The sequence below is a fragment of the Streptopelia decaocto genome (genome assembly GCF_964273445.1).
Source record: "Streptopelia decaocto genome assembly, chromosome: 1".
Classification (NCBI taxonomy): domain Eukaryota; kingdom Metazoa; phylum Chordata; class Aves; order Columbiformes; family Columbidae; genus Streptopelia; species Streptopelia decaocto.
The window spans coordinates 209,423,351-209,442,417 of record NC_138663.1 but is presented as its reverse complement, the minus strand read 5'-3'; the positions used below and the strand labels follow the sequence as shown (position 1 = coordinate 209,442,417).

The 19,067-nt window shown below is 43.0% G+C and overlaps 1 protein-coding gene across 1 annotated transcript in view; it reads left to right on the top strand.

The window, feature by feature from the left end:
* The window catches only part of UVRAG (UV radiation resistance associated), a 113,334-nt gene that overhangs the window by 54,984 nt on the left and 39,283 nt on the right, over positions 1-19,067 (top strand). Inside the window, exon 12 of the mRNA XM_082043722.1 lies at positions 2,999-3,164. Within this exon, the coding sequence (XP_081899848.1) occupies positions 2,999-3,164 (166 nt within the window). The remainder of the gene's footprint in view (positions 1-2,998; positions 3,165-19,067) is intronic.

The window sequence follows — 19,067 nt, the reverse complement described above, 5'->3', positions numbered from 1 at the left end:
CTGTCTGGAAAGGTCTAGACTAGAAGAAAAGGAGTCACATGGAAAAGGTGAAGGGTAATGGGTGCAAGTTACTCTTGGGGAGGTTCTGACTGAACACAAACGGGAGATTTTTCACTATGAGGACAATCAACCATTGGAATAATGTCCCCAGGGAAGTGGTGGATTCCCCAACATTGGACACTTTTAAGATGTCTAGACTGTGCTTTTTGCCAAGAAGGTTGGACCAAATGATCCTTGAGGTCCCTTCCAACCTGGTATCTATGATTTTATGAAAATGATGCATTATTTATTCCTGCTTAGTTAGTACAAAGGAAGTTACTGTCGATTCTTAGAAAACGACCTCTGTATTCTAAGACTCAATACTGTAATACTGAAGGAGGTGACCCAGAGAGGCTGTGGAGTCTCCATCCTTGGGGATGCTCAGAACCCAACTGGACACACTCCGGGTCAATCTGCTGCCGTTGATCCCACTCTGAGCAGCGGGCTGGGACTACACAATTCCAAAGGTGCTTTAGAAATTCTGGCAAATACTTGTGTATGACCTAAAATTCCATTCCTTGCAGTCAATACATCATGATGGGGCAACATGCACGAATCCCCATTCAGTTTGCTGTAGCTGCTGTTGAACTTGCCAAATAAATATCTTGCATAAATAAGGTTTTAAAGCTTCCTGACAGTATGGAGTATTTTACAAGTCAGCTCCTACTTTGACTCTCTACAGTCATCCTGTTACAGAAGCAGATATATAATATGCCTGTCTGTATAACAGTTGTACGGGTAACTGCATATGTTAATCTATGGATCTTCATTAAAATCCTCTTGAGAATTGCTCACTCCTTTTTCACTCCGCAAGGGCAAAAACCTCAATCAGTTGTCTTAATTCTTTAAAGCCATCCCATAGGTATTAATATGTGCTAATAACACGTATATTGGGTGCTAGAATAATGGCGGGATGATCCTTATAATTAATTTGTCATTATGGCAAAAATCAATCTGTTGCTTTGTTTTCCTGGTTGCACTAAATGGGGTAATGAGCTCAGTTTGGTAATTCTTGAGAAATCAATCGTGTGCATGTCTTGGTCCATTTTCAGTTTACTGGTATTAGTTCCTTACAAAAAAAGATACTAATTCTTTATCAAAGTCTCTAGAAATATTGTATTAGGAGGAAGAAGTACAAGCATTCAACTTAGTGAAACATGCAGTTTGAAAACCAAATGTCTGACTTGTATCCTAATTCAAACTCTTAGTAGATACAAGTATGTTTTAAAATATCAAGAATCTGAAGCATCAAAAAAGTTTTACGCCCTAAAAAGCCAGTTTTGCTGCAAGTGTTGGACACTTTCATACAAAACCCTTTTTGAAAGGGGTGTAACTTTAAAATCCATGTATCATGTCTTCTTTTATAGAGCTCAGCATGATTTCATAGCTGTGACTGAGCATCATTATAGGATTTCTGGGTTTAGTTCACCTGCTGGGACTCCCTTGTGCCTCAGAAGAGATGGCTCTGTCATCTTGTTTTTATTGGTGTGTTCGCTTACAAAGAAGAAAAATGGAGCAAAATAAAAAGGAAAAAGCCCTTACATGGCTAAATGATGTAATTTCAATCACAAGACCTCTGTGTATTCCCGGCAGGTGAAGCTTTAAGGTTGAAACCTTAAATATCAAATTGAAAATGATACTTTAAAAGAGTGGGTTAATTTAAGTTCTTCCAGTTGTTGGCAGAGAACAGAGTTCATACCCTGGGGTCGGTGTCTCTCCAACTGATCTCACTCATGAATAAAACTTAGGGAGGAATGCAGCTTTTCCCTGACCCCGCTCAGAAATGCAGAAAGTTTTAAGGCTTTAATTTTGTCTTGGGAATTTTGTTTCGCTTTTCCCATCTCTTTACCCTCCCCCCACCCAGCCAAATGTTGGGAAGAGTAACTTTTAGCTTAGAAAGTGTAAAATTGGAAGGAGAATGAGCCGTCACCCATTTTACAGTACCCAGAATCCCAGAATGTCAGGGATTGGAAGGGACCTGGAAAGCTCATCCAGTGCAATCCCCCCATGGAGCAGGAACACCCAGATGAGGTTACACAGGAAGGTGTCCAGGCGGGTTGGAATGTCTGCAGAGAAGGAGACTCCACAACCTCCCTGGGCAGCCTGGGCCAGGCTCTGCCACCCTCACTGAGAAGTTTTTTCTCATATTTAAGTGGAACCTCTTGTGTTCCAGTTTGTCCCCATTACCCCTTGTCCTACCATTGGTTGTCATTGAGAAGAGCCTGGCTCCATCCTCCTGACACTCACCCTTTAGATATCTGTAAACATGAATGAGTCACCCCTCAGTCTCCTCCAGCTCCAGAGCCCCAGCTCCCTCAGCCTTTCCTCACACGGGAGATGCTCCACTCCCTTCAGCATCTTTGTTGCCCTGTGCTGGACTCTCTCCAGCAGTTCCCTGTCCTGCTGGAACTGAGGGGCCACAACTGGACACAATATTCCAGGTGTGGTCTCCCCAGGGCAGAGTAGAGGGGCAGGAGAACCTCTCTGACCTACTGACCACCCCCCTTCTAATCCAGCCCAGGTACCATTGGCCTTCCTGGCCACAAGGGCCCAGTGCTGGCTCATGGTCACCCTGCTGTACCCAGGGCCCCCAGGTCCCTTTCCCCTACACTGCTCTCCAACAGGTCATTCCCCAACTTACACTGGAACCTGGGGTTGTTCCTGCCCAGATCCAAGACTCTACACTTGCCCTTGTTCTATTTTATTAAATTTCTCCCCGCCCAACTCTCCAGCCTGTCCAGGTCTCTGGATGGCAGCACAGCCTCTGGCGTGTCAGCCACTCCTCCCAGCTAGGTCATTCCCCAACTTATACTGGAATGAAGCAGCCTAAAGTTGTTTCAGACTTAACCTCTGATAGCTTCATTAATTATATCATTCTATAAGCAATAAAGATGAACTTGTGCTGAGCCTGCAGTGAGATCTAATTGATTCAATAATGAAATGTTTTTGTTATTGACAGCAAAAGATGACGGAAGCATCGCCGTTGCCCTGGGCTACACCGCTCACTTGGTTTCCATGATCTCCTACTTCTTACAAGTGCCACTCAGGTATCCGATAATTCACAAGGGCTCCCGCTCTACGATCAAAGACAATATCAACGACAAACTGACGGAGAAAGAGCGAGAGTAAGTATGTTGGAAATATGCTTATGTACTTTCTTCAAAACAAGTCAATGGAAAAACAAAAAACCAACAGCAAAACCCAAAACAAAACAGAAAAAAAACCACCCCAAAAAACAACACGCTCCCCCCCCCCCAAAAAAAAAACAAAACCAAAACTAAAATGAAACAAAAACCACAGACAAACCAGCCCTTGGATAGTTTTGGGTCATCTGAAGTGACACTGAGTTTAAAGTTATTTTCTGCTGCTTTTCAGTAGCTGTGGGACAGTCGTTGGAGTTTCTCATGTTTGTCTTACATAGATCTGTGGTCTTACATAGATCAGCTTTGTCATTCTGCGTCCGTTGGCACACATATACTATTGATATGGCTTCTAATAATGCTAGAAAAACTTAGATAGTGTGTCTTATAGGTAAGTTTTGGCTGCTATAGGAAAATTTGCCTTTTGTGTTTTGCTACTGACTATGGGAATAAACTGCTAAGGTGTGGAATGACCTTACAACTCTTGAGTTTATAAGGAAGGTATGTATTTATTTACGACGCCGGACACACAGGGAATCATTTCACCTAATACATGTGTAAAATTACAGTAGCTGTGAGCTTGGTTAAATGCAGTAAAGTGTTACATATTTATGAAAGTTTTAGGAACGCCTATACATATTCATAACCTGTCCCCGAGAAGGCGGTTCTTATTACAATGATTCTGGGAGACCATTTCCATAGTCTCCACCTCCGGCTCCTCCTGGTTGCAGCTGCGCAGTGATTGTGAACACGAGTCCTCTTTCTCTGTACATGGTCACCTTTGGTCCAGTGTGATGAGCTGGTTAAGTCTCAGACTGATGAGTTGGTTAAAACTGGTGTATCTCCTGTCCTGTGCCCAAGTTTCTGTTATCTAGTTCACCCAAGGATGCACCCAAGGATTATTATCTTTGCAAGGCGTCAGTGAAGTCCTGTTTCTCGTACATTAAGTTACACAGAGCTAAGCAAGGCTAGGCAATAGTGATGTGGGTTAAAGGGTTAGCTCTCTAAGTGTCTTTAGTGATGTGGGGTAGCGTTAGTTCTTTAAGTGTTAAGTGTTAGTTCTTTAAGTGTTAGTTAATTGTCAATTCCCTGTATCACTGCAGATAGTGAGTGTAGCTTCCCTGAGGGGTTAGTCATTGCTAAACCTGAGAAAATAACTTGTTTTTAATGCAGAGGATTTTAACCAACAGTAAAAGAGCACTATAATGCTATTATCTATTATAAATCAATTTAATATTCAATGAAGAGTTTTTCTTTTGGTCTGTAATCATCATGTTTCAATGTGTAGCTACACTATTGTTACTGTGCTACTAAGAAACTCTTTTGCTGGCCTTAAATCCACTTCCAGAATTCCTTCTCCTGAATTTTGCCTATTTCCCCAGTGTCTTTGCACCTGTCTGTGCTAATATGATAATAGTGGTAATTATTGGTTAAGCTTCACTTTGTAGCCTGCAACCGAAGGATTCAAAGGACTGAAACACTGATTAGATGTGAGAATTTTTAATCACAAAATTTTAAGACTAATTCCTGATAGTCCATATCAAGTTGTAAGTGTCTTATTGTGCATAAGTGAGAGGATTGGGATGCTTGGAAGTGTCTGATTTCTTTGTGAAGCTCAGTGACGCATGGTGGGACAGCAGAAGTAACTCGCCTTGAGATTTAAACTCACTGTGATCTTCCTGTTTAGACACAAAAAAATATGACTAGAGATAATTATGTCTCACAAATTAATTTTGATACCATTTTAATAACTTGTCCAAACACTTCTGGGTAGCTTTGTAGAACATTAACCTGTTTTGCTTCAGTTTAGCTCTCTCAGCGTATGATCACACTCCTTCACAGAATCCCAGAATGTCAGGGATTGGAAGGGACCTGGAAAGCTCATCCAGTGCAATCCCCCCATGGAGCAGGAACACCCAGATGAGGTTACACAGGAAGGTGTCCAGGCGGGTTGGAATGTCTGCAGAGAAGGAGACTCCACAACCTCCCTGGGCAGCCTGGGCCAGGCTCTGGCACCCTCACCAGGAACAAGTTTCTCCTCCAATTTAAGTGGAACCTTTTGTGTTCCAGTTTGAACCCATTACCCCTTGTCCTATCATTGGTTGTGACTGAGAAGAGCCTGGCTCCATCCTCCTGACACTTATCCTTTCCATATCGATCCCCATGAATGAGGTTGCCCCTCAGTGTCCTCTTGTCCAGCTCCAGAGCCCCAGCTCCCTCAGCCTTTCCTCACACGGGAGATGCTCCACTCCCTTCAGCATCTTGGTGGCTGCGCTGGACTCTCTCCAGCAGTTCCCTGTCCTGCTGGAACTGAGGGGCCCAGAACTGGACACAATATTCCAGGTGTGGTCTCCCCAGGGCAGAGTAGAGGGGCAGGAGAACCTCTCTGACCTACTGACCACCCCCCTTCTAACCCACCCCAGGTACCATTGGCCTTCCTGGCCACAAGGGCCCAGTGCTGGCTCATGGTCATCCTGCTGTCCCCAGGACCCCCAGGTCCCTTTCCCCTACACTGCTCTCCAACAGGTCATTCCCCAACTTACACTGGAACCTGGGGTTGTTCCTGCCCAGATACAAGACTCTACACTTGCCCTTGTTCTATTTTATTAAATTTCTCCCCGCCCAACTCTCCAGCCTGTCCATTTCTGTGGATGGCAGCACAGCCTCTGGCGTGTCAGCCACTCCTCCCAGCTTGGTGTCACCAGCAAACTTGCTGACAGTCACTCTATTCCCTCATCCAAGTCACTGATGAATATATTGAATAACACCGGCCCCAGCACTGCCCCCTGAGGCACTGCACTAGATCCAGGCCTCAACTGGACTCTGCCCCATTGACCACGACTCTCTGGCTTCTTCCCTTCAGCCAGTTCACAGTCACCTCACTACCCGATCATCCAGACCGCACTCCCTCAGTTCAGCTGCGCGTCCATTTCAGAAGAACAGCAAACTAGAACATTTATATCTTGAAAACAGATTTCTGAGCCGTAGAGCTGCCTGTGTGGGTTGTATAAAGATTAAACCAATTTCCTGTTGTCTGAGACAGATTGGAAGGTTTAGCCCTTCAAGCCACGGCCGTCCAAACCCTCATGACTTAATACTTTATTTCACAATAGGTTTCTGAAATGGAGAAAGTTTCGCTAAGTAGATGAATCCCAGTTGGGCCGTTTACCTGTGCTCGGCGAGATTTTTTCAGGATTAGCTCCTGCCTGAGATCTTCTCTTCCCAGCTATTGCAGAGTCAATCCTACCGCCTCTCAAAGGACTTTGGTTGCTATAGAAAACCTCAAATGTCTTAACTTGCAGTTTTCTTTCTAAACTAATAGCTCATGTTTCTCACCTGCTCCTGATTGAATTGCATGTAGCAATTAGCAGGCATTATTAAATCTCTTGATTTCAATGACCTGTCCTTTAGCAGCTTTCAAACTCCAATATAAACTGTTGAGTAATTACTATGAGACTTTCTCTATACACAGTCTTTATTTTAACACATAGCAGCATGATTTTTGACTAGTTTAAACATTTTACTTGGCTTTGTGGTTTTTGGGGTGTTTTTTGAACTGTAGGGTTGCCCTGAGATCCATATGAAGAGTTTATAAACATTGCCCTTTGGGGGAATAGTTCATGTTTTCACCTGAAAGCAATTTAATAAGTACACGTTTGTTTTTAATGTTATACTGCATAAATGTGTTACTTCACTTTCATGTTTCTTTACCAGCTTTTTAAAGCCCTTATCAGAAGCTGGTTGAATATGTTGAGAGCTTTCAGAAAGCTTGGGAAATACTTTATCCGCTTCAGGTTTGTTTAGTTGGATGATCTGGGTCACTTAAATCTCAAGGCTTTTGTAGGACTATTCAATTTTGTCTGCTTCTGTTATTATAGGAGGCTGTGGTGAGAATGTGGCACTTATCTGGCCGCATTACTGAAGGTAAAATGATGCACAGAATAATGGCCAGTGGCGTTTAATATATGGTCAACTTTGTTATGGTAGAGATATTATGACTTATAATCTATTCAATGGCTGTTCTCTTCCTGTATTCCATAAAATAGTTGTGATGCTGCTAAAAGGCTGTAAGTTTTCTCCCATAAATCTGCTTTTATGACTTTCTGAACCACAAAGCGAAGGCCAGAATATAATTTTCACTAAGTATCCCATTAAGGCACTTATTCAATGATGCATTTCAGCACCTCCAGACTACATCAAATCCGTAGAGAGAAAAGTTCTGAAACCTCCAAAGTTCTGAATCTCAAAGATTTGAAAGCAAATGATGGATTATATAACTCCCAAATTTGAACTATTGAAGACAGCAGCATGTTTTTGTCTCTAGTAACAAACTTTGTTGTTGAATAAACCACCTGAATTCCTTTGACGTGTTCCTGTGGAACTGAAACCTCGCACTTCATCACATCCTCATAAACATAGTAAGAAAGCTGAAATTAAACAACTTATGGTACATTCTGACACTATCTGTCAAGCCCTGCACTTAATGCTTCTCTTAGTCTTCACCTAGATTTTTAAATAAAGAATATCTTCCAGTTTAGAGCAAAATGAGGATTATTTTGCCTGGGGTGAGTCGTACTTTGTGACATTGCCCGCGTTGTTTTTGCTGCTGTTGTCATCTTTCTTAGATAATTCTCAGCTCTTTTCTTTCAATTCCGATACAAACTAAACATCTCACAAATTAAATGTCTGCATTTTACTGGCTGGAAGCTACTGAATCTTTTGAAATCGTATCAGTCTCCTTGTTAATTTTAAAGGGACCACAGTAAAGCACGTTACCCCGTCTCTTTGGGATTCTTTTGGCGTCTCTGTTGACTTGAAGTTATGCTCGGTTGCTGCTTTTTATAAAGAAACTTCACATGATGTTTCTACAACCCGCTTTTTGAATATTTAATAGAACACACATTTAATCAAATGACATTAGGCAGCGTGGAACTATCTATATGCATTTAAGAAAAATAACGTTCACTGGAGTTTAATCACATTTCTGGTACCCTTATGTGTCTGTACCAGTGAAATGCACATGCAGATCAATTATTTCTGTCGTGTGTTTGTATTTTCATTCATATCACATCTCTTAAAAGATTTTTCAAGAACTGGAAGTGGAAACGATGGTTTCGAGAAATAGCAGGACTAGAGAAGTGGTTGTGCCACTGTACTCAGCACTGCTGAGCCCAAACCTGGAATCCTGTGTTCAGTTTTGGGCTCCTCATCATAAGAAGGACATTGAAGTGACAAAGCTGGTGAGGGGCTGGAGCACAAGTGTGATGGGAGCGGCTGAGGGACCTGGGGGGTTCAGCTGGAGAACAGGAGCTGAGGGGAGACCTTCTGATCTCTGAACTGCCTGGAAGGAGCTTGGAGCATGGAGGGTGTTGGTCTCTTCTCCCAAGTAGCAAATGATAGGACAAGAGGAAATGGCCTCAACTTTCACCAGGTGAGGTTTAGATTGGATATTAGGAAAAAATTCTTCCCGGAAAAGGTTGTTGGGCATTGGAACAGGCTGCCCAGGGCAGTGTGGGAGTCACCATCCATGAAAGTGTTTAAAAGGCATTTAGACGAGGTTCTCAGGGATGTGGTTTAGTGCTAGAGTTAGGATATTGTTGGACTCGATGATCCTGAGGGTCACTTCCAACTGAAATCACAGAATCCCAGAATGTCAGAGATTGGAAGGGACCTGGAAAGCTCATCCAGTGCAATCCCCCCATGGAGCAGAAACACCCAGATGAGGTTACACAGGAAGGTGTCCAGGCGGGTTGGAATGTCTGCAGAGAAGGAGACTCCACAACCTCCCTGGGCAGCCTGGGCCAGGCTCTGCCACCCTCACTGGGAAGAAGTTTCTTCTCAAATTTAAGTGGAACCTTTTGTGTTCCAGTTTGAACCCATTACCCCTTGTCCTATCATTGGTTGTCACCGAGAAGGGCCTGGCTCCATCCTCCTGACACTTATCCTTTCCATATTGGTCACCATGAATGAAGTGACCCCTCAGTCTCCTCCAAGCTCCGGAGCCCCAGCTCCCTCAGCCTTTCCTCACACGGGAGATGCTCCACTCCCTTCAGCATCTTTGTTGCCCTGCGCTGGACTCTCTCCAGCAGTTCCCTGTCCTGCTGGAACTCAGGGGCCACAACTGGACACAATATTCCAGGTGTGGTCTCCCCAGGGCAGAGCAGAGGGGCAGGAGAACCTCTCTGACCTACTGATCACCCCCCTTCTAACCCACCTCAGGTACCATTGGCCTTCCTGGCCACAAGGGCCCAGTGAAATGATTCTATGATTCTATTTCAGACACACTCATTTGCACTGATAAAGAAAACTTCCATTGTATTGAGTGAGGTTCGTGCAGCATTAAGTCATGCAATCTGAGTTACTGACAGCATGAGTTATGAAATAAGTTTCGTTTCTCAGGCCTATGAGTAAAGCAAAGTTTATATCGAAACCAGTTCTGCTACAAGATTGCTTCCAAATTACTTTTACTGATGCATTGTCTTTCAGTTCTTTTAAGTGTGGCAAGCTGGATTTGCAAGTGAGTAGAAATAAGTGTTGCTGAACAGGCATATAGATAATTTTGGAGCATTTGGAAACTACCTGTTGAATGAGTGTAGTCTAAAAGTTTTTCTCATTACTGTGAAGGGGAAAATCAGAGTTTCAGCTGTAGTAAACTTACTACAGCTGAAGGTGGTTGTTGCTTTTTTGCCTGGTAATAGATAAGCCTCTTGCAACAAAGCAGTCTGCAAAACAGTGACACAAGCAAGTCAAGAATATCCTTTTACTGACATTAACATCTTCCAACTCAGTCGAGAGGTTTTTAATCATATTCGGTACTTCAGCTGAGATAATGAAATGGCTGCTTTGGGAAGAAATCTTGGCAAACTTAAATCAGATGGAGGGAGATGGTTTGTTGAGAAATCTAATAGCTGTCAAAGCAAAGTTGATTCTTTGCGGTAGATTGAGTGTGTGTTAAATGTTCGACTATATTGCTCAAAGAACGCTTTTTGCCCTGAACTTATCTTGAACTGTATTTTTACGTTCCACATTCTTGAGGATATTTAGTTGGAATCCAGGCTTTTATTCTTGATCGCCAAAATAATGCTTTTGCCTTCATTGAGTCAGCAAATATTACTGTGCATAGATTAAAAATTAGATCGGGTGTTCTTTAATAAATTTAGATACCTTTAATACTATTTCTGGGAACTAGACGCTTTAAATGCTCCTGTCCCATCTGAAAAAGCAGATTTGGTTTACTGCAGTAGATGAGACCACTGACCCCAGACATCTACAGCTGAGAAATGTTTCTGTGAAGACACACTGCTCTTAATTTACTCCCATTGGAACACTAGACTCCTGACGAGATTACTTTTCAAAACATTACTTCATTTTTCAAGAAGCGGCGACTTGACCTGTATAAAGTTGTAAAAACGATCCTTCGGTGGCAGGGAGATTTACAGTTGTGATAACGAAGTCGTCTGCCCTGTCCTTACAAATGGTCCTTGCCTTGCGATATTCATCACAGCGTGGATGTAGCAAGCCTTGAATTCAAGCTGAAATACTTCACAGAAACGCACGATCTACAAAAATACATCATGTTGCTTGTTCTGTGGATTGCTAGCTATTTTTTTTGAGGTGTTTGACAACGTTATTTGCTGAATGATATAAATTGGTGACTTGTCTTATCAAGAACTGCCCGACTTTCATAATCTGGATCTTTTTTTTTCTATACAGCCCATACATATTGAAGCTATTGTATATTCTCCAAGAGCAAGGTCACAGCAGTTACACTTTGTAATAGAAAGATGGCAGCCCTTCTGCTTTCGATTATCTTCTTGTTGAGCTATTCAGATAGGCATTTTGAAAATACGTTTCAGAAAGTTAAGCTGCCAATATGTTTTCCTTTCCCAGTAAACTAATTATCTTTGTGTCGTGTAAAGCTTGAATGAGGATATGCTTTTTTTCCCCTGGCAGACTGTATTTTTGTCATCAAGTTTGTTTTACAAGTGTAGCTTTTTCTCTCAAGTAGGAACTGAAAAACATATAGTAATCAAATCTGAATTCACTTGTGGCTTGTGATTCATATCCGCATCTTAATCTCATCTCTCGCAAAGCAAAATACACACTTGTAATCCTCTTTTTTCTGCCTTTTAATTTGATTTCAGCGTTGCTTACCAGGTGGACTTCTTACTTTTTTGTTTAAATTTTTTCCAATCATGCTGATTGCTGGAAGACTACTTAGCTGTTCCTCATAGACCAATAGTCACCCTAAGGTCAATTTGTGGCCTCCACCATCAACTGGTAGCTTGATCTAAAAGGGATGTGAAGTGCTCTGTGTTGCATCTCTGTAATGGAGAAATCTGGTGGTGAAGGTAGTTTCATACTGTTATTTTAGTTGTGTTCCTTCTAACAAGCACTCAGCTGTTTGCATCTGCTACTTAAGATCTGTGTCAGTCTCTGCTCTGCAGCTGATGTAACCATGGCACAGCTTATCTGAGAATTCAAGAGTTTTTGAAGCCGAAGCTTCTTGTGCCTTGGTCTTCTGATAGAGTGCTAAGAGGTTTCCTCCAGGACTGGGCACTGGGGAGGCCAAACCTCGAATCCTGGGGGCAGTTTTGGGCCCCTCACACCAAGAAAGGCCTTGAGGTGCTGGAGTGAGTTGAGAGAAGGGAACGGAGCTGGGGAAGGGGCCGGAGCACAAGTGTGATGGGAGCGGCTGAGGGACCTGGGGGGTTCAGCTGGAGAACAGGAGCTGAGGGGAGACCTTCTGATCTCTGAACTGCCTGAAAGGAGCTTGGAGCCAGGGGGGGTCGGGCTCTGCTCCCCAGGAACAAGCGCCAGGAGCAGAGGAAACGGCCTCAAGTTGCGCCAGGGGAGGTTGAGGTTGGATGTGGGGAACAGTTTCTTCCCCAAAGGGCTGTGGGGCATTGGAACAGGCTGCCCAGGGCAGTGCTGGAGTCACCATCCCTGGAGGGTTGGACAGACGCAGAGATGAGGTTCTCAGGGACGTGGGTTAGTGCCAGGGGTGGGTTAATGGTTGGACTTGATGACCTTAAAGGTCTTTTCCAACTGAAATGATTCTATGAAGTGCTGGGGGTGGCTCTTTAGCAGGCTGCTTTTCCTAATTCTTCATTCAAATGTCCTGGGGAATAGCGGTGTCAAGTGAACTCGCTGGACAATGATAGTCCTTCTCACTTAAAAGGCTTTCAAAATTTGCTTTCTTCTCCTATGGAATCATAGAATGTCCTGAGCTGGAAGGGACCCACAAGGATCACTGGGTCCAACTTGTGTCCCTGCACAGGACAACCCTACAGTTCATACCGTGTGTCTGAGGACGTTGTCCAGTCTCTTCTTGAACACTGTCAGGTTGGGGCTGTGACACCTCCCTGGGGAGACAGTCACAGCCCCAAGCCTGGTCCCAGTACTTTTAAATAACACAAGCTTTCTCCTTTGGATGCAACATTCCTTTACAATGAGCAAACAGGCCATGGTTGTGTTGGAGGGAAAATACTGATTCCTTCTTCCCCTGCCTGCCTTCCTTCAGCCCCCGAAAAGGGGGTGAGGTTGAAATAACTTAAACTTCAGTAAATATTTAAACCGTCTTCTTGTGCACGCCTCATACTTCAGTCACATCAAGCAAGCACTTGTGACTTTTTCAGGTCGTTATCTTATCTGGATTGGGCTGTTTAGTTCTGTCCTCATATAGAGTGTTCAATCCATGGGCTTAAGCTTGAAAATCATTGTTTTTTAAATGGCCTCATTTTTTAGTAGTGTTGTGCAATCTGATGGATGAGTCTCTGCTATCACACCAGTCACTGTTACAGCCACAGAAATCACATCGGTTCTTTATCTGTATAACAGTGAATAATTGGGTTTCAGCTGCATTCTGCCAAGGCTGCTCCGGCGTCATCTCCCTGCGGCCTTTCTGCTGACTGTCCTTGAAAATTAAAAGTGAAGGAAAAAGCCACGTCAAATTTGTTCTCTGACAAATTTGGTGGATGCGGTTGGGCAGGAAGCAGTCAGGAGGACACAAATACGGTGGTAGCGCCTTCATTTAGTCACTGGCCTAAGTTTCTGATTTTCAGTGGTAATTCAGTGTCCTTAAAACATAAATGTCTTTGTTGTTAATTTAGCTCGCAAAGCAACAAATATTAGCGGTCCTTGAATTTTTGCATCCCTTTGAAAATTAAGGTTATCTAACACAATTCGCAACTAAATTTGGAATTTTACTTACATTTGCCGTATGCCATTTACATTGTGCTGCACTTCAGCCTGTGGAAACCAGTTAGATTTGATGTGTAAAAATCATTATTTTACTGACTTCTTCCCTAAAGATCTTTCTGAAGGAGAGATTAAACTTTGAGACTTTAATATAATTTGGGATATAGCAGAAATCTGAACAGAAGAGAGAATAAAAGATTTGAAACATATGGGGTAATACCAAAGTAGAAGCAGGTGAAAGCAGTTAAAAATGAAGCAATTTCTTAAGCTTTAAAAATAGTTTGTATTAAAGACAGGCGGCTACAGACAATAAAAATTGGCCACCGATATATTAGTACATATGTGATTTTTCTTGATAGAGAGGAGTTCATAAATCACAGAACACAACAGTAAATGTGTTTGGACTTGAATTCATAAGAGATACTTGAGGTCTGAATTAAATGTATGGAAGAAGGATTCTTTCAGCTTTTCCTAACAGTTACCATCTGACTGAACCCAGAGTCCTGTGGTGATTTACTGCAGGCTCATCAAACACTGAAGTTACTCTGTAAACCAGCGAAGGATTAGCTGAGGATATAAAATCAAATGAGATCTTGATGGCTGATAAGTTCTTGTCTCAGGTCAACTGAAAGAGGTGGGATGGTGAAAAGAAGTTCTTAGTGCTTAGAGTTGACTATTAATTTCTGAGGTGTAAGAAGGATGATCTAATGCTTAAAACACAGAAATTAGCCTTATCATATTTTTAGCTTTGAAACAGAGCTCTGGCTTTCCAGAACCCATATCTGTGGGCAACATGAAGGCCTTTTTTCTATAGCCAATTCTTTTTTATCTTTAAATACATTAGTATTAGTGAGCAGTTGTGGTTCCTGCCCGTGCTGCCTTATCCAAACCAGTGGTTCAGTCCATATATTCGAAAGTCAGTAAGAGAGGGGTTAAAACCCTTTCTTTTAAGAACTAATACTTTTTATAAGGAAGAAAAGCACCAAACCTGATTGATCCAAACTGGAGGCATCTCACCTTAAAGTGTAAATATCAAAAAGAAAAGTAATTGCAAGAGGACTGGAGTTGGACCAAGGGTTGGACTTGATGATCTCTGAGGTCTTTTCCAACCCAGTCAATTCTGTGATTCTGTTCGTCTCTACCCATGAAATTTCTCAGGTGTTTTCAGTGGGACATAAGCGTAGTTCCTTTGTTATATTATACCTTGAATCATAAAAAATAAAGCTTAAATCAACGCTGGAAAGTAAATCTGACAATCTTCTAACCCAAGGAAGGGATGACGTTCATTTAGAGGGAAATGTTACCATAGCTTTGAGGTACAAGGTGGTTTGAACTTACCGTGGAGAGGACGCATTTGATTTCTTTGTGCCTTTAGATTTATGATTTTGAGATGATCTGCTTGTGTGTGGATGAACAGGTATTTTCAGCAACACGGAGCGATGTCTGGTGGGACACGGGACATGCCGCAGCTTTGGGATCGGATTGTTGCAGAGGGGTCGTAGCGCCCATAGAAATGTCCTTCAGGCCCCTGGAGCTGGCAAAGGTGGTCATTGAAACTCCCGTGTGCTCATCCCCTTCTTCCCCCAGACCACAAATGTTTCTAGATGTATTCCAGAATACATCTTGAACTGAAAATTGAAATTTGCCTTGATTTAAGGCTATTTCTGTTGAGCTGTTTGCATCTCAGTGATTCAGCTGGAGTGGAAATCCTGTTAACCAGCCACCATTAGTTTTCCATATTAATTGGAAATGCATCTATTTTTTTAGAGAAACATTTGACAGTTCAGAGTTGACAGTTGAGTACTGTGTCTATGTTCTTCATAACCTTAAACATACGATTTACTGTACTAAGATTATGCTTTTTGTTTCAGTTTGAGGTGTAGCCGCGTGCTTGTTATGTCTGAGATTTGCGCTACTTGACCAAATAACATTAGGAAGAAACAAAATCTCACTAAAGGCTGTTTCCAACATACCAGCTTCCTCCAAGTCCTGTTGATGGTGTAGTTGGGTACCTATAAGCTTGATACCCATCAGCATGATGCTTCTTTTGCAAATTCAAACTGACTATTATAAAATTTTGCATCTGTTGATGTGTAGCGAGATCCTTGAAGAACTCAAAATGTAATTCCATTGTTGACGGTCGGGTGCTGGTTCTATAGTTTTAACTTGGAGGAAAGGTCAGCTTTCTGCCCTGTTTTTTATTTAAAAGGCTGATTTGGGGTTACTTTTCCCCAGCAGAGTTTATGTGAACAAAGCACATAACCTTTGCCTCGCTTTTCCCTTTTCACGATCCTTCTGGGAGGGTTTAATGAGGCTTAGTACCCTAGAAACTTTCACGTGGAGTCTACAGCGTAAAATAACACCGATGTTGACACTTCACTTAGCTGCCCCTTTTAGCTGGGGTTTCTTCCTTTTCCACCCCTGTTTGCCTGAGCAGTTTACAAGGAAATTAGAGATTCTTCCTCTTAGCCTTGCACTGGTCTGTATTCAGATATTCGAGTGCACGCTTTGATTTGCGGGTCTCACTTGAGTTTCTCACACATAGATATGTTTGGTTATGTAGATCAACGGTACCCTAAGCCTTGACCTGCTCATACTTGTTTGCTTACTCATTGTTTATGATCAGCTACCTTAAAGGAGGTTGCAGCATGGAGGGTGTTGGGCTCTGCTCCCCAGTAACAAGCACCAGGACCAGAGGAAACAACCTCAAGTTGCGCCAGGGGAGGTTGAGGTTGGATCTAGGGAACAATTTCTTCCCCAAAGGGCTGTGGGGCATTGGAACAGGCTGCCCAGGGCAGTGCTGGAGTCACCATCCCTCGAGGGGTTTAAAAGACGCATAGATGAGGTTCTCAGAGACACGGGGCAGTGCCAGGGGTGGGTTAACAGTTGGACTCTATGATCTTGAGGGGCTTTTCCAACCAAAATTAATCTACAATCAAAACCTTCTCGTGTAAAGAGACTGAAAATCAATTGCCGTATGTACTTCAAAAACCCAACAGTTCATTGTTGAATTGCTCTGTGGTTAGTGGCATCCAGTTGCATTAAATGGAAGATTTCGGTACTGAGAATAGTATCCAATTTGAATATTAGGTGCCTTTGATGGAAGATAAAGAGTTTCTTGATCAGCTGTTAATATCCAACTTCCGTGCCAGTTTTTCTTGGTCCAGGTTTAAGCTGAAGAGCTGAGGTCTGCTTAGGAAGCGTGACAGTAATTAACAGCGGTTAGGCTGAAATAAAGCAGTCGATGTTGACTTGTTGAAATTAAGATCACAGACAAAGAGAAGATGCTTATTCTTGGGAACTCTCCAAGCAGGAGAGATGGGACAGAGGTAAGGTGGAGGCAGACGAGTTGCCATCTCTATTCTAATTAGTCAGAGATAATAAAGAGTGCCTTGTAACTGACTTTTTAATATATATACATATACATGTATGTACACATATGCTGTCTCCCATGAGAAATGGCAATCAAAACCTCTTTGTGTGAGACTGGGAAAACTATAGTCTTGAACGTATTAATGTTTGAAGCCCCATGTGTGCTTTGTGGCTCCAAACATGATGATGTTCTGGTTCACTATGGAAGAAACTGTTGTCGTTGTGGTATCACAAGTAGAAGACGACAAGTTTTGTCCAAAGTGATATACCATGAAAGGAAGGCTGAGCTGTGCATCTGAAAATGTCATGTATGTGTATGTTTTGCGGTTTATTAGGGATTTACCTCTGTTCCTGCAGCGTGGTACAGTTGGGTAACGCTGGTCCTCTGACTTATATCCCAGTGTATCCTATAAAACAGAACACACGACTCAAAAAAATTAATAAAAACTTTGCATTTGTTACAGACCTTCGGGATTAAATAAGCAAAACAGAAAACTTCCAAAACAAACGTAAGCTTTTAAGATCGAGAATCCTCTTTATGTTATCTTAGATCTTAAAGGCACAGATTGACCATCTGGTTAAAATCAATCTGGTGTGCAGTTTTGGATCGCTTATGCACAGTGTGCTCCACCTTGTGAATTAAGAGTGGGACTTTATTTAAATTTGAGCATCTTTGCTGACATATCAGATGTCTTAAGTAAAGCAAGAATAGCTTTGAGTACAGTGGAAACACGAGGTGGAGAAACAATTCTAAATGGGGTTAACCTGTTATAAGTTACTAAATGTGTTTTTTTCCTGCATCAAATTAATGTTCTCTGAACTAAGATCTTCTTTATGAGTCACTGTTAAAATTATTACTGCTGTGTGCCAGCTGAGCACTGTGATCTTTTTATATAGAAATAAAATATCTACGGTATTAGGGCTGTGTTTAAGAAGGCTACACACAATTGAAAAGTAATATTCCATAGTCATAATTATCAATGTATTTTTATAAGGGTACACTTGGAGCCTCGCAGAGTAGATTTATTCATAACTCTTGCCTGCTAGCAGTAGGTGTGTGGTTTCCTTACAGTGTGTAAGTGTTCTGTTCTGAGTTTACTCAGAACAAGTTTCCTACAACTTGGTGAGTTCTCTCAGACGATCTCTTCTTATGCTTACACAACACAGAATCCCAGAGTGTTGGGGATTGGAAAGGACCTCAAAGCTCATTCGGTCCAATCCCCCCACCGGAGCAGGAACACCCAGATGAGGTTACACAGGAAGGTGTCCAGGCGGGTTGGAATGTCTGCAGAGAAGGAGACTCCACAACCTCCCTGGGCAGCCTGGGCCAGGCTCTGCCACCCTCACCAGGAACAAGTTTCTTCTCCAATTTAAGTGGAACCTTTTGTGTTCCAGTTTGTCCTAATAACCCCTTGTCCTATCATTGGTTGTCACCGAGAAGAGCCTGGCTCCATCCTCCTGACACTCACCCTTTATATATCTGTAAACATTAATGAGTCACCCCTCAGTCTCCTCCAAGCTCCAGAGCCCCAGCTCCCTCAGCCTTTCCTCACACGGGAGATGCTCCACTCCCTTCAGCATCTTGGTGGCTGCGCTGGGCTCTCTCCAGCAGTTCCCTGTCCTGCTGGAACTCAGGGGCCACAACTGGACACAATATTCCAGGTGTGGTCTCCCCAGGGCAGAGTAGAGGGGCAGGAGAACCTCTCTGACCTACTGACCACCCCCTTCTAACCCACCCCAGGTACCATTGGCTTCCTGGCCACAAGGGCCCAGTGCTGGCTCCTGCTCATCCTGCTGTCCCCAGGACCCCCAGGTCCCTTTCCCCTACACTGCTCTCCAGCAGGTCGTTCCCCAACTTACACTGGAACCTGGGGTTGTTCCTGCCCAGATACAAGACTCTACACTTGCCCTTGTTCTATTTCATTAAATTTCTCCCCGCCCAACTCCCCAGCCTGTCCACGTCTCTGATGGCAGCACAGCCTCTGGCGTGTCAGCCACTCCTCCCAGCTTGGTGCCATTAGCAACTTGCTGACAGTCACTCTATTCCCTCGTCCAAATCATTGATGAATATATTGAATAACAGCGGCCCCAGCACTGCCCCCTGAGGCACTGCACTAGATCCAGGCCTCAACTGGACTCTGCCCCATTGACCACGACTCTCTGGCTTCTTCCCTTCAGCCAGTTCACAGTCACCTCACTACCCGATCATCCAGACCGCACTCCCTCAGTTCAGCTGTGAGGATGCTGTGATAGACTGTGTCAAATGCTTTACTTAAGTCAAGGTAGACCACCTGTAGCTTGTTGTTTGTTTTCTTT